General features: G+C 44.2%; 1 protein-coding gene across 6 annotated transcripts in view; it reads left to right on the forward strand.

The window, feature by feature from the left end:
- ZDHHC14 (zinc finger DHHC-type palmitoyltransferase 14) overlaps positions 1-16,509 on the forward strand; it is a 119,571-nt gene that overhangs the window by 71,968 nt on the left and 31,094 nt on the right. For all 6 annotated transcript variants that reach the window (XM_053293902.1, XM_053293922.1, XM_053293937.1 and 3 more), the window contains one exon: positions 13,766-13,903. In XM_053293902.1, coding sequence (XP_053149877.1) covers positions 13,766-13,903 — 138 coding nt within the window. The remainder of the gene's footprint in view (positions 1-13,765; positions 13,904-16,509) is intronic.

The raw sequence follows: 16,509 nt of genomic DNA on the forward strand, positions 1-16,509 counted from the left end.
ACATCAGATAGACACCAGCAACAGTCACTGGAGGTACTGTGCTGGGGGTGGATAGGGCCAGTCACTCTCCCCCTGATAAATAAAGAGAATCACCATGTTAAAAGGCGCCTCTTTGCCAAGTTAACAGGGGCAATTGACAGAACATGCAAGCAAGATGTGCTTCTGGTGGTTGGAGACTGGAATGCCAAAGCTGGAAATGGTAAAGAGGAAAACACAATAGGACTGTATGGCCTAGAAAATAGAAATGAAGCAGGAGAATGACTTATTAGTTTTTTCCGAGCCAATGATCTCTTCATTGCTAACACATTCTTCATACAACCAAAGTGGCGCCTATACACTGGACTTCACCAGATCGAGTACACAGAAATCAAATTGATTACATTATTGGTACAAGGAGGTGGAAGAGTTCAGTTATAACAGCAAAAACATGGCCACGGGGCAATTGTGAAACAGATCATGAACTGCTCATGTGCGAGTTACAAGTCAAGCTAAAGTGGAAAATCAAAGCTATTCAGCTTTCACGATATGATCTTGAGATTGTATTCACCATTTTCAAGGAGAATATCAGGAACCGCTTTGAAGTTCTGAACCTCACTGACAGGGAACCAGAGGAACTGTGGAATGAAATCAAAGAAGTTGTTGACGAATGTGAAAAGAGACTGCCAAAGACCAAGAAATGGAAGAAAGCAAAATAGATGTCAGAACAGACAGTGGAAATTGCCAAGAAGAGAAGAGAAGCCAAAGTCAAGAAAGATAAAGACCTCAGGAAGGAACTTAATAGGGCATTTCAGAAAGCTGTTAAAAGAGACAAGGAGCAGTATTACAGTGACATCTGTAAAGACCTTGAGGATGGAAATAGACACAGAAAAACAAGGAAAGTTTTCCAAAAGATCTCTGAACTCAGAAGGATGTTTCAACCTTGAATTAGTATGTTAAGGGATGCCAAAGAACAGATAGCAACTGATTCAGGGAAGATCAAACAAAGATGGAAGGAGTATATTGAAAATCTGTGCAGCAGGGACGTCAACATCCAAGATACTCTAGAAGATATTCCCTACTTACAAGAACCTCTAGTATGGGAAGATAAAGTTAGATCAGCACTCTGGCCATTACCAAGGCGGAAGGCTACATGAATTGATGGAATAGCTACAGAAATATGGCAAGTAACAGAAGGAGAATTGCACAAACAATCACACAATAGCCTTAATTTCACATGCTAGCAAAATAATGCTCAGAATTATCAAACGCAGATTAGAGCCCTATGTGGAAAGGGAAATGCCGGATGTTCAAGCTGGTTTCAGAAAAGGATGAGGAACAAGAGACATCATTGCTGATGCCGGATAATTGAGAAAGCCAAAGAATACCAGAAAGAAGTCAATATGTGTTTTATTGACTACAGAAAAGCCTTCAATTGCATTGACCATGTCAAGTTGTGGAATATCCTTAGGAAAATGGGTGTCCCAGGACATCTCATTGTTCTCATGAGAAACCTATACACAGGACCGAAAGCCATAGTCCAGACGGAACATGGTGAAACAGATTGGTTTCAGATCGGCAACGAGTAAGACAAGGCTGTATACTTTCTCCCTCTTTATTCAGTTTATATGCTGAACATATACTGAGAGAAGCTGGATTGGAAGAAGATGAGTGTGGTTTTAAAATTGGAGGAAGAAACATCAATAACTTGCGCTACGCTGATGACACCACTCTGATAGCTGAGAATGCGGATGATCTGCTAGCGCTAATAAAGAAAGTCAAGGAGCAACAACCAGCCTCAGAATGGAGAATGAAGACATTGAAGTGGTGGATAGCTTCTGCCCTTTAGGATTGACTGTCAACAGTAAAGGATCCAGCAGTCAAGAAATACGCCGCAGACTAGCACTTGATGGGGTTGCAATGAAAGCCTTAGAACAGATATTTAGATGCCGTGACGTGTCTATACCAACAAAGATTAGACTTGTTTGGACAATGGTTTTTTGCGTGACACTCTGTCAATGCAAAAGCTGGACTTTGAAGAAGCAAAATAGAAAAAGTATTGATGCTTTTGAACTTTGGTGCTGGATAAGACTTTTGAGGATACCATGGAGACCCAGGAAAACAAACAAATGGATCATAGAACAAATCAATCCAGAATTTTCACTCGAGGCACAAATGACCAGGCTCAAATTATCATGCTTCGGACACATTATGCGAAAACCCAGCTCCCTTGAGAAGTCCATAATACAGGGAAAAGTTGAAGGAAAGAGAAGAAGAGGACAGCTAGCAGCAAGGTGGATGGACTTGATTACGACAGTAGTGAATGCTCCATGGAGAGACCTTAAAGCCCAAGTTGAAGTCAGATCATCTTGGAGAGAACGTTATCTATATGGTCGCTAAGAGTCGACACCGACTTGACGGCACTTAATCAAACCATTCAAACGAAGTGGTAGCAAGCATGAATTGCCCCCTTTGCTAAGCAGAAATGTGAGCACTGTAAGATATTCCCCTTATGGGATGGGGCCACTCTGGGAAGAGCACCTGAGGTTCAAAGTCCCCTCCCTGGCATCTCCCAGACAAGCTGAGAGAGACTCCTGCCTGCCATCTTGGAGTGGCAGACTGCCTGCCACTCTGTGGCAGACTGCCTACCAGTCTGTGTAGACAATACTGAGATAGATGGACCAATGGTCTGACTCAGTATATGGCAGCTTTCTACGTTCCTAAGTTAAAGGTTTCCTTTTTGTTAAGTTTCGATAGAGTCCTAGTTGAGAGAGGGGGGAATAGATATTATCATTTATTATATTTACTTAACACATTTTTATACCACTCCATACGTACATCCCTGGGCAGTTCGCAGTCTAAAAACACAACAATTAAAACAGTAACATAACTAAAACAATTTGAAGTATAGATAAAGCCTTTAAACTTTAAAATTATGATAATCTGATTAATAATCACTTTGCTACTTTACCTGCAGTCTTCCTTAGGTTGGCCTTTTGTTGTATTCTATCTAGTAATTGTTTATCTTTTGTTGTTGAGAAGTTTGTCCCAATGGGTATCCTGTAGAGAGTTTATGTTTCACAAAAAGAAGTCTCAGTATTGGGCTGGAAACATCAGAAAATTCCATGGATCGTGTTAGACCCAAATAACACGTGACCCGTATTACAGATGATGATACGCTGATATGATTGCCAATTTCTCGGATGTTTTTGACTCCTGACAATAATGCCATACATTTCAAACATGAACTTCAGATGAAGGCAAATGCAATACCAATACAACAAGTGAGGAACATACCCATAAGAACATAAGAACAGCCCTGCTCGATCAGGTGCAAGGCCCATCTAGTCCAGCATTCTGTTTCGCACAGTGGCCCACCAGATGCCGCTGGAAGCCACAGGCAGGAGTTGAAGGCATGCCCTCTCTACTGCTGTTACTCCCCTGCTACTCTACTCAGAGGCATCCTGCCTTTGAGGCTGGAGGTGGCCTATAGCCCTCCAGCTAGTAGCCGATGATAGACCTCTCCTCCATGAAGTTATCCCAACCCCTGTTAAAGCCATCGAGGTTGTTGACTGTCACCACATCTTGTGGCAGAGAATTCCACAAGTTGATTATGCGTTGTGTAAAAAAGTACCTCCGTTTGTTGGTCGTAGATTTCCTGGCAATCAATTTCATGGGATGACCCCTGGTTCTAGTGTTATGTGAGAGGGAGAAGAATTTCTCTCTATCCACTTTCTCCACACCATGCATGATTTTGTAGACCTCTATCATGTCTCCCCACAGTCGTCTTTTTTCTAAACTAAATAGTGTTGTAGCTTTGCCTCATAAGAAAGGTGCTCTAGGCCCCTGATCATCTTGGTCGCCCTCTTCTGCATCTTTTCCAGTTCTACAATGTCCTTTTTTAGATGTGGTGACCAGAATTGTACGCAGTATTCCAGGTGTGGCTGCACCATAGTTTTGTATAAGGGCGTTATAATATTAGCAGTTTTACTTTCAGTCCCCTTCCTAATGATCCCTACATGGAATTGGCATTTTTCACAGCTGCTGCACATTGAGTCGACATGTTCAACAAGCTGTCCACCACGACCCATAGATCCCTCTCCTGGTCAGTTGCCAACAGCTCAGATCCCATCAGCGTGTACTTGAAGTTGGGTTTTTTCATCCCAATGTGCACCATTTTACACTTGACAACACTGAACTGCATTCGCCATTTTGTCGCCCAGTCCCCCAGTTTGGAGAGATCCTTTTGGAGCTCCTCACAATCCGTTTTGGATTTCACTACCCGAAAGAATTTGGTATCTATACCAAAGAGTTTGGTTTAAATAAATAAAATATCATCTGCAAATTTGTCCACTTCGCTGCTTACCCCTACTTCTAGATCATTTATGAATCAATTAAAAAGCACTTGTCCCAGTACAGATCCCTGGTAGGGGGGCACTTCTTACTTCCCTCCATTGTGAAAACTCTCCATTTATCCCTACCCTCTGTTTCCTGTCCTTCAGCCAGTTAGCAATCCACACATGTACTTGTCCCCTTATCTATTCCCATGACTGCTAAGTTTCCTCAGGAGTCTTTGATGAGGAACTTTGTCGAAAACCTTTTGGAAGTCCAGGTATACTATGTCAACTAGATCACCTTGATCCACACACTTGTTGACACTCTCAAAGAACTCCAAAAAAGTTTGTGAGACTAGATTTACCTTTGTAGAAGCCATGCTGGCTCTCTCCCAGCAGGGCCTGTTCTTCTTTGTGCTTTACAATTTTATCCTTGAGGATGCTTTCCATCAGTTTGCCTGGAACGAACGTTAAGCTAACTGTCCTGTAATTTCCCGGATCACCCCTGGATCCCTTTTTGAAAATCGGTGTTACATTTGCTACTATCCAGTCCTCTAGTACAGAGCCTGGTTGCAGGGATAAGTTACATATTTTAGCAAGGAGGTCAGCAATTTCACATTTGAGTTCTTTGAGGGCTCTTGGATGGATGCATCCATGAGAATGCTACCTTGGGCGTCCTGGATTTCAGTATGCTACCTAGCAGCCTAAATTTGGCTTCCAGGACCTCCTGACTATATTTCCCCACATTGTTGGTGCTGACGTGCACCGTGACAGCTGTCTCCTCTCCAGCACTGCCTAACAGTCTATCTAGACACTGCGTGATGTCTGCAACCTTCGCACTAGGCAGGCAAGTCACCATGCGATCAACACACGGGCCAGAAACCCATCTCTCTATAACTTTAATGATTAAATCGCCCACTACAAGGAGGCCCCCACCCCCCGGAGGAGTATCCCCTGTGTGAAAGGATATGGGCTCAACCTTCTAAAGGAGCCCCTTCTAAAGGATCATTTCCCTCTTCCTCAGACTGATGTCCTCCTTCCCCGAGACCTTCATTCTCCCTGGCAGCAGAGGAGCTATCAGCCTTGGAGTAGGATGCCTCTACCACATCCCTGAAGATCTCGTCCGCATGCCTCTCTTTCTCTTTGAGCTTCTCCAGATAAGTCACCTTAGTCTTAAGGGAATGAACTTGTTCCCTGAGAGCCAGGAGCTCCTTGCACTGAGACACCCATGACTTCTGCCCATGGATCAAATAGTCATACATGTGACACTCTGTGCAATACACTGAGAAATGCCCCCTCCCCTGCTGGCCCTCTATCTTCATAACTGTTTTGTTGGCTGTTTACAGTATTTAGAGATAGTTTATTAGAAGGCTAGGTCTCAGCTGTATTGGTCAGCTATTTAACTGTCCAAACAGCCTTTCTCAAGAATATGAGGGAGGGATCAGTACCTATATGAGGAAGGGATTTGTACTTACCTTCTCTTCTCCACCGGGCTCCTTGTGATTACAGGGATTTGTTCCAGGCCCCCCTGCACACTTTCCACTAAACTCCCGCAAAACTCCAGTGCCCTGTTCACTATGCTCTCGGGCCTTCACCTCTTATGTAGAGAGTAGGCTTCAAACTGAGACACAGGATGGATTGTTGACAGGATAAATAATATGGAAACCCCACTCATTGGGGTTTTGTTCCTTCTATTTCTATATCCTTAGAAGTTGCCGGTTTCAATACCTACTGGTATGTTCCCCACACTATGGGAAACACCAGTATCGGGCAGCAGCGATATAGGAAGATGCTGAAAGGCATCATCTCATAGTATGCAGGAGATGGCAATGATAAACCTCTCCTGTATTCTACCAAAGAAAACCACATGGCTCTGTGGTCGCCAGGAGTCGACACCGACTCAACGGCACAACTTTACTTTACTTTATCCCTCTTAAACAAGATAGTGTCTAATTCCAATTGCTTCTGTTCAGAGTAATCCTTGAAAAATAATCCTTTAATGCCTATATAATTACAGTTATGAAGATTATTACAGCTGGAGATCTTTATGCTTTCATGGTTTCCTAACCACTCAATAGATATTCAAAGAGCTCAGGCTGTTCTTCAAGGATTAGTACTGCATGCCGTACTAGAGAGAAGATGGTCATTGTTTCTTAAGTAGTAAGTATTAGGGAATTGTTTCAGTGTCCTTGACCACAGGAACAACACTTTAAAATAATGTTCGTCAAAATGTGACTTGGTTTATGTGGGCATTGATCCTAAATATATCATCTTTGAGTAGAATAGGAATTTTTGTCTCTGGGGCAAAAAAAAGCTAGGGAGAAATGTGATGGGGTATTAAAAACAATTCCTTTCAGTTTAACAGAATAGGAATTACAATACTTGCTCACATCCATAGTTATACTTTGTATAGTGCAAAGATTCTATTACATCTATGCAGCACTAGATGCTTTTCTGTGCCAAGTATGTTGAATGTTATGTCTTTTGCTGGAAAATCATCCAATTAGGGCCGGCCCTAGAGTTTCTGATGCCCTAGGCGAAGATTGGTTTTGGTAGAACACACACACACCCCAGTCAACTGAGAAGTGTGGAGCTTTGGCTTTAACTCAAGCCATGCAGGGTACTCATTCACTGAGATGGGAGAGAGAGCAAAGCAAGGCAAGGCTGACTTTTCTCCCTTGCTCTTTCTTCTCTTCCACACCCTCAACTCCCTCTCCTGGAAGGAGAACAAATGGGCACGACCAGCAGGTCAGACATGGCAGCAGTTGCTTGGAGTGGGAAATGGAAGCATGTAGATCTTAATGGCGATCTAGTATCCTTCACAACATGGGCTTTGTGCCTGCACAATAGTCCCCTTGGAAGGATTTCAAGCTTTTTGTAACACTCTGAAGCTCCACCCCAACACGCTTTTTAGGGGCTCCACCCCTAACATGCTTGTTATCCTTGGTGCCAGAGCTCTTAGTTTCTTCTTGACTGCCATCCTGAATGGTTCCCTCAGTTTTCGCTCCTTGTGTTCGTTTCTTGAAAGACACAATTTATGATTTGCTTAGTTAAACTGACCTCGGACTGTTTTCTCTGACTGCTCTTTACCTAACATTTGGGATTTGACTCTAATGGACTCAAGGAGGACCTTTAAACAGTGTTCCGCTTGCTGTGCAACTCTCCCCTCTTCTGACAAACACTATCTTTGTTTGCTGTGTCTTGGGGAAGATCATAATATCTGCACCTGTAAAATTTGCCTCACCTTTTCCAAACAAACTCGGAAAAGCAGAGAATTGTGCTTAAGAGCGGCATTTTATGAACAAGCCCTTCGCCTGTCGACCCCAATGCCATGCTCTCCATTGTCACACCATTGGGTGGAAAATGTACTTGTCTTCATCTATCTTGATAAACATAGCCTTCTATCTGGCCCTCATGGCCAAGTTCCATTATTCAGTTTGGGAAGGAATCAAAGCTGACCTAAAGGACATTCCTGAAACACTCCAGCTAGGTTCAGAGAATTACTTTCAAAATTGGTGATATTACATGCCAAAGCTTAAATAGCATCAAACACCTTATGGAAACAGAAGCCCAAACCTTGGCTAGCACCATCTCTCTAAGGCATCATGCCTGGCTCCGTTTATCCTCTCTGCAACCTGATATGTGAGACAAATTTGAAGACCTTCCCTTCGATGGGGAAGGCCTCTTCAGCTCTCAAACAGATGAAACCATGGAAAGCATGAAAAAGTCAAAGGTTTAGAGCTAAAACTTTCATATCCACCTCTACTCCTACTCCAAGAGGTTTAAGAGATTCGACAGACCAAAATACCAGTACAGCTGGTCTGGGTGAAGGGATAACAGAAAGTCCTTCCAATACTCTCACAAACGTTCCTTCCCCCAAAGGAGTAGGCCACAACAAAAGGCCAAACATCAGGATCCAGCCAAGCAGAGTATTTGACTCCCAGGTTCCCATGTGTGTCCTACCCCCCCCACCCATCAAACTTGCACCCTGCCTTTCCACCTGGCATCTTATCACATCTGACGCCTGGGTGCTAAGTATCATCTCCACTGACTACGCCATAGAATTCCATACCACTCAGAATGGGACTCCACAACCTTATTTTCTCTTCCCAGCTACAAAAGATTTCTAAAAGGGCTCAACAACCTCTTTCCTCTGATTAGGATACCGGTTGAACCCTGGAGTCTCTTGTTAGTGAAGACTGAAGCCCCCTTTGAACCATTATCCATGGCCTCTATTAAACAGCTCTTGTTCAAAATAGCTTTCCTATTTGCCATAACTACTGCTCAGAGGGTTAGCGAGCTCATTGCCATAAGAGCTGAGGTTATTGTATTTTCCCCCAGTAAAGTTTTGATGTGAACTGACCTCTCCTTTCTACCTAAGTGATATCAGATTTCCACATTAACCAGGACATTGTTCTTCCTACATTTTTCATGAACCCTGTCTCCCCCTGCAATGCACTCTGCATTCCCTGGATGTTCAAAGAGCACTCCCTTACTACCTGGACAGGACCAGGAGCTTTAGAAAGTCCAACAGATTCTTCCTAGCCTTCAAAGGTGCTACTAAGGGCCAACCTATTTCCCGCCAAAGACTTTCTGAATGGCTGGTACAGCTCATCACGTCCTGCTATGACAAGCAAGGTGTTAAGCCCCCTGATACCATCAAAGCCCATTCCACCAGGGCCACCTCTTCTGCTCACGTATCTGGCATTGCCTTTCCTGAAATATAGAAAGCCGCCACTTGATCTTCCAATTTCTGTAAAACACTACGCCCTGGACATCCACTCTGCACCTGGTTTGGGGCATGCATACTTTTAAATGTCCTACAGTTTTAGATCCTCAGACACTCCTCCTTCAAGGAGAGCCCATGTTGTGAAGGATAGCGGGTCACCATTAAGATAAACAGGTTGCTCACCTGTAACTTTTGATCTTTTGGTGATCCGGTATCATTCACAATACCCACTCAGCCTCCCTGCTCTTTCGGATGTACCTACTGCACTTAGCTAGCTTACTTTGTACAATCCATTCTGCATAGCATCCGTTAAGGAACTAAGTGCTTTGGCACCAAGGGTATCGAGCGCTCCAGATAACGAGTGTGTAGAGCTTAAGAGCACTACAAAGAGCTTGAAATCCTTCCAAGGGGGACTGTTGCACAGGTGCAAAGTCCCCATTGTGAATGATACCAGATCACCCAAAGATCAAAAGTTACAGATGAACAACTCCCCTCATTTTTTTAGTGTCCTTGAAGCCCAGTTTTGATGAACTCGCAGACTTCAAGGAGTCACAAGAATCAGGGCCAATGATGATCACAGATTTTGTCTGGCTACCAAGGCCAACAAAAAAGTGTAAATCTCTGCTTTTTATGCCTGTGTGTGAGTTTCTTCATCATGATAGTGTGAAGCCTACAGGATGCAGAAAATAGCAGGCTACATGCACTTTATAGACATGAATACGATTACGCCAAATATTTATATACCACTTTTCAACAGAAGTTCCCAAAATGGTGTACATAGATGTAAGTAATTAAGTAAATAAATAAATAAAATAAATAAAATGGCTCTCTGTCCCCAAAGTGCTCACAATCTAAAAAAAGAAGCATTACACCAGCAGCCGCCACTGGAGGGCTGCTGTACTGGGGATGGATAGGGCCAGTTGGTACATTATCCTAATTATAAATGAATAAATGAAACATTTGCAAAAGTAATTGAAAACATACAAATTGACTTCCTAGTCTATTTAGTTTTAAAACTAAGCCACTTAAAGATGTGAAAGAGTATCTTTTTCCATATCAATTGAACATAATTTACTAAAATTGCAGTCTCCAAGTTCCTTATGCTTTTGCTTTTATGACTGTTTCAAATGCCAATATAGTAATGTAATCTTCCACATGGGGTGGGTAAAAATTACTCAAAAGGGATGCATCAGTCATCTTATGGAAACACTAGTATTTTTTAGCCCATTAATAACTGGCGCTAGCCTTTCCCCCCTCTCTTTATGGGGGCCGAGCGGAGGCCGTAGAAATTTTAAATAGAAAATGCTGCCCCCGCCGTTGCCGCCGAACTCCCACCCTCCCTCCCAACTTCCGACACCACCTTACCCCGGCCCATGTCAGTTGGGGGGGAAGTCCTTAATTGAAGAGGGAGAGAGAAGTTTGCAAGCAGTGCTTCTCTCTCTGCAAAGCCTCTTCCTGAACTGGCGCTTTGGGCGGAAAGGACGTCTCTTGCGTCCTTTCGCCCAAAGCGCCAGTTCGGGCAGAGCCTTTGCTCAGAGAGGAGCACTGCTTGCGCGCGACTCTCTCCCTCTTCAATTAAGGACTCCCCCCCCCCAAATGACATGGGCCGGGGTAAGGTGGTGTCGGAAGTTGGGAGGGAGGGTGGGAGTTCGGCGGCAACGGCGGGGGCAGCATTTTCTATTTAAAATTTTAATGGCATCCACTCGGCCCCGGGTCCCTGGTCCCCGTCTCTCCTGTGGCCGAGGCGGCGGCTCTGCTGCCGCCTCGGCCAATTTTCCCCGCCTCCTCTTCCCCGGCTTCGCGGCGGCCGCTTCTGTCCTTTCCGCAGCCGGGCGAAGCCACCAAGATGGCTGCCTGGTGGCTGTGTCCATTTTTGTCTCGGCCGAACTGGGCATGTGCTCTGCGCATGCCCAGAACAGGCCAGGGAGGCACGGACACATGCTTGGTGTCCGTCCACGGACGGACACCAAGCGTTTTATTAGAGAGGATGGTGATATACAGAGAACTACAAGAGGACATATTGCTAAAGGCACAGATATTAATTATCTTGAAAGAATTAGCCCAGCAATTGGTGTTTCACCAAAAAACACCATGTCCTCTGTAACATTGCATTTTCAGAAGTGACTTTTGATAATACAAATTGAGTTTTTGTGTACAAAAGCTGACTCTGCTTATCCTTTCATTCAGCTAGGAGAACTGAGTAGGAGAAGAGATTAGCCTGACTCTTTTCGCCTGCCAGAGCACTTCAGCAGCAATTGTCAACCCTTCCAGACACCCAGCAGAATTCCATCTTTACAAATAAGTACCATATAGCCACCTAATGGCACAGAGTAACCTGCCTAGAGATCAGGAGGCTGTTGGTTCAAATACCCACTGGTATATTTCTCAGAATATGGGAAACTCCTATATCAGGCAGCAGCAATATAGGAAGATGCAGAAAGGCTTCATCTCATACTGCATGGGAGATGGCAATGGTAAACTCCTCCAGTGTTCTACCAAAGACAACCACAGGGCTTTGTGGTCTCCAGGAGTCGACACTGACTGGACAGCACACTTTATAAGACAGCACACTTTATATCTATCTATCTATCTATCTATCTATCTATCTATCTATCTATCTATCCCCAACTCGTGTCTCTAGGCGGTTATGTAAGCTTCCTTTACATAGGATGTTGCCATATACTGAGTTAGACCATTGGTCCTTCTAGCTCAGGATTGTCTACCCATACTGATAGTGCCTTCTACAAGGTTGCTGGCAGGAATCTCTCTCAGACCTATCTTGGAGATGCCAGGGAGGGCACTTGGAACCTTCTGCATGCAAGCAGGCAGGTGCTCTTCCCAGAGTGGCCCCATCTCCTAAGGAGAATATCTTGCAGTGCTCACACTTCTAGTCTCCCTTTCATATGCAACCAGGGCAGATCCTGCTTAGCTAAGGGGACAAGTCATACTTGCTACCACAAGACCAGCTCCCCACTTTACCTTTAGATAGCTGCAGTATTATCGTGATTTTTTGCAGTGTTGCAGAAGATGTTGGTCATAAGTTGTAAATCATGTGCTATTCGTGAATGTCTTAATGAAATTGTGTTGGTCTAAACTATTTACAGCTCACTCTGCTATTTAAAAACAAGACAATAAGATATAATCATTAAACAAAATAACAAATGCAAATTATAAAAAATTATAAAAATAGCTCCCATGTACTAAATAGACCTGCTGAAATTATAAAACCAAAATTCTTTTTGCAACCTTATGGAAAATAGCCAGAGACAGCAGGTTGTTTCAGAGCTTATGGGTTATCTTAGTAAAAGGTGTTCTTTTTATCACAGTTCTAACCTCTTGCAGTGAGGACATATGAAGGAGGGCTTGATCAGCTGACTGTAAATGGCATATGATCTGAAGTGAAACTGTGTTCATTTTGCTTATTTGTTTATTTTAAGCATTTTACTCTTCAGCTGACAAGGCTTCCAAAGCTGCTTACATAAAATCAATAAAAATAGCAAATCATTAAGACGTTTGTGTGTTGCTTTTATTTGTTTGTTTGTTTGTCTGTCAAATTTGTACATCGCCTCAAACTTTTGTCTCTGGGGGGTTAACAATAACATTTTATGTTATTAACATTTTATGGCTTTTCCTCCTCTTCCTGCTCACAGTGCATTTGGGGGTTCTACTAGTATTGTGAGGGGAGGAGGGGCCCAGTCCCAGCAGAAGAAGCAAGTGGAGATAGTGTCAAAACAAGTGGTTTTCTTGATTCCCTGTCCCATTTATAGGAATAGGACAAACTTAATTTTGAAATGTATAGAGAATAATACACTAAAAAGAAAGAAAAGGTGCTATGATAAAATATGAATTTTAATATCTTGGGTTTTATTATGTTTTTTCACTAATGTTACTGGGTAGTTTCTATTGTAACCTGCTTTGGAGATGGTTTGCTCAAAAGGTAGCATATAAAGCTATATAATCCTATATAACTCTTATAAACATGTAAGTCTATTTCTGGAGGCATGGTGGGTTTCCCTCAAACTCCATAATTAGTGAGTGATGAGAATAGTTATTAAGCAGCAAATTAATAGGGGATTTCTATTGGGTATGGAGATGCCACAACACTATGTGAACAGTAAGTTATATTTTAAAAAAAACACTTATCAGCCACCAAACTAGCCAATAAGGTGTAATTAATCAGTTTAATTGATTGTTTAAAAAATCTTTTGATTTACTAAATCGTGCCTCCCTTCTGCCCCCGTCCGCTTCTCGGACTGGAAGAGACAGGAAGTAATGTGCACACGTTTTGTGAGTGAGTGCACACACAAACCACTGGACTGGTTTTTCATTGAGTGCCGGTGGTGGACATGCGCGCGGGCGGGGGGGGTACACCCTCCCCTGCCCTTAAAATTATCCCCTCCGCTGTCAAACCTCCCAATTTTCGAACCTGTTTGGAGGCCCATAAAAGGGCCTCCAAACAGGTTCATGCACATCCCTACTGATAGAGCTTGCACAAGAAAAAAGTGATTTGCTGAAAGATTTGAGGGATTTGCTGAAAATCATTCTATGGATTGAGACACATGAGAGAGAAACCAGGGCTGTGATCAGTCAAGTTTTGCATGGTGGGAAACATGCATAGCACACAACGGTCTTTATAAAGAGTTTGCTTTGACACTCAGAGCAATTCCCTCAAGCAAGATCATCATTTTTCTTAATTGTGTTCATTTTCTTCTCCTTTCTCTTTCAGAACGGTTTGATCACCATTGTCCATGGGTAGGCAACTGTGTGGGGAAAAGAAACTACAGATTTTTTTATATGTTTATTTTATCTCTGTCCTTTCTGACAGTCTTTATATTTGCATTCGTTATCACCCACATCATCCATCGTAAGTATACTAGAAAAATCAGATTATTTATGTAGTCACTTGATTTAGAATATATTTTTATTTCTAAACTTTAGATCATTCAGAATATTTTTATTCTTTCCTTGACCCCTGAGTCCTAATATAATGTACCTGGTTTGGCCATTAACAAGGTTTCCCACTGTAGAACTTGCTGTTGGTTCAGAAACTTGGCAAGCCTTAATGCAAATACATTTTTACTTATTTGGCTTCGTTTGCTGTACAACGGCAAGGATTACATTCCAGCAAAACCCCAGAGTTGGCAAATTCACAGTTGGTGAGGCATTGAGACCAATGGGAAACAGGGTTAGGGGAACCACGACAACACCTAAAATCAAGGGGGAAATGCTCAAAAATGCCCCAAATCACCAAAATTCCCTTAATAGCACCAGGAGTCACTAAGAATCAGCAAGTGCATTTGAGTCACCAGTTACCAAGAGGAATGAGTAGATTGAGTCCCTGGAACATTTTTAACTCCCCTCAAAAAATAAAATAAAAAATAAATCACTCAAATGCACTTTAAATCACCAGGAGTCAGCAAGGGTCAGCAAGAGTCATCAAGAGAAATGAGCAGATTGGACCTCAGGAAACCTTTCACCTCTGCTTCTCTATCTCTCCCTAAAAAGAAGAAAACACCCTTGAGCCTGCTGCACAGAACACATCACCTTTCTTCCTTTCTCAATTTACAGCACAGCAGTGAGAACACAGCACCTATTTCAGCCGACAGAATACACAAGCTCCTCCAACCCAGCAGCACACAGTGGAGACATAGAAGTGAAAGCACAGCACCTATTTCAGCCCCCCAGCATGCAGGCTCCCCCCAGCAACACACAATGGAAACACAGCAGTGAAAGCACCCATTACAAGTCTCCCAGGCTTGTGATGATGGTGGTGGTTGGACGGGGGACTTCAGTGTTAACTTTGGGACTAATTTGTCTGGGGCAGCTCGCGAGTTCATAGTGGCCATGACAACTATGGGCCTATCCCAAGTGGTCTTGGGACCGACGCATGTTGCTGGTCATACGCTTGATCTGGTCTTTCACTCCGATCAGGATGGTGTTCCAAGGGTGGGGACTCCTATGATTTCCCCATTGTCATGGATTGTGCTGCCAGATGTGTGTGAAGAGCACCATGGTGATTGGGCAGTGGGGATTCCATATGCAGATAGGGAGGAGGAGCCTGTGGTACTGTAGTGATTGGGTTGTGGTACTGTAGTGGATTGTGGTACTGATTGGATTGTGGTACTGTAGTGATTGGGCAGTGAGAATTCCCTATGCAGATAAGGAGGAGGAGCCTGTGATGGTTAAGGTCAGTTGGAATGCAACTGTTACTGGTCGGAAGATGTTCTTGATTGTAGAGGAGAGGAATATATAAGGACTAGCCGACCCTGCACAGAGCATTGGTGCGCAATTTGGGGCCGCGCTTACCTCTCCCCACCGCCTCACCTTCAGCCCCAGTCTCTGCTTCTGAGCCCAGCCACCTCTCCTCCGCACTGCCACTTCTCCCACCACCCACTTTCTTCCCCCACCTCCTGGGCCTTGCCTCTGCAGCCGGGCCGGGCCCACCACCTCCTGGTTGTGCCTCAGCCAATCAGGCGCATCTGCCACCCAGCCAATCAGCTGGGCTCTGGGATGCACATTCCAAGGCACACCCAGGATAATTAATATAATAGATAGTAGGCAGGGGTCTGTACTAGTACCACAGTGCCACAGGCTGCTCCTCCCTATCTGCATATGGAATCCCCACTGCACAATCACCATGGTGCTTCTGCTCTCACAGGCTCCTTCTTCCTATCTGCATATGGAATCCCCACTGCTCAACCAGGTGCTTCTACTTGCAAACTCTTGTCAGTCAATCACCTCCTTTCTACCACGTCCCCACGCATGGCCCGTCTTGGAGAAATAATAATATAGATAATAATATAGATAGTAGGCAGGGGTCTGTGAAGAGAGGAGTCGTGAGGCAGGAAAGAGCCCCTTCAGGAAAAGGAGGATGCCGTTGTGTGAATTAAATGAGGAAACAAGATGAACAAAATCTGTTAACTCAGGGAGGGAGGGAGGGAGGGAGGGAGAAAACATGAAGGGAGGGGAAAGAAAGAGTGGGGAAGAGCGAGTGGAGGAGAGAGAGAGAGAGAAAAAGAAGGGAGGGGGAAGAGAGACAGAATGAAGAACGAGGGAGGTCTCTGGGGATAGGGGGCTGCAGCTTGGCTGCAGCCACGACCAAGAGGGGTGAGAGGGACGGAGTAAAGGGATGGAGGAGCGGGAGTGCAGTTCAGGTGAGGGTGGGGAGATCTCTGAGGTGAGGGGGACAATCAAGTACTAATGCACAGATGCTCTAGAGCAGGGGTGTCAAACTGTGGCCCTCCAGCTGTTGTTGGCCTACAACTCCCATCACCCCAGTCACCATGGCCAGTAACCAGGGATGATGGGAATTGTAGGGCAGCAACATCTGGAGGCCCTCAGTATGACACCCCTGCTCTAGAGCGTGCAAGAGTTCCAGCATTGAAACGGAGAGAAATAATGGCGGTGGACAGGATGCAGAGGTGGAGGGCCAGCAGGTGAAGCCCCTCCAGCCAGAAGAGGTGGGTGGAC

This window comes from Hemicordylus capensis, chromosome 1 (assembly GCF_027244095.1).
Source record: "Hemicordylus capensis ecotype Gifberg chromosome 1, rHemCap1.1.pri, whole genome shotgun sequence".
Classification (NCBI taxonomy): Eukaryota; Metazoa; Chordata; class Lepidosauria; order Squamata; family Cordylidae; genus Hemicordylus; species Hemicordylus capensis.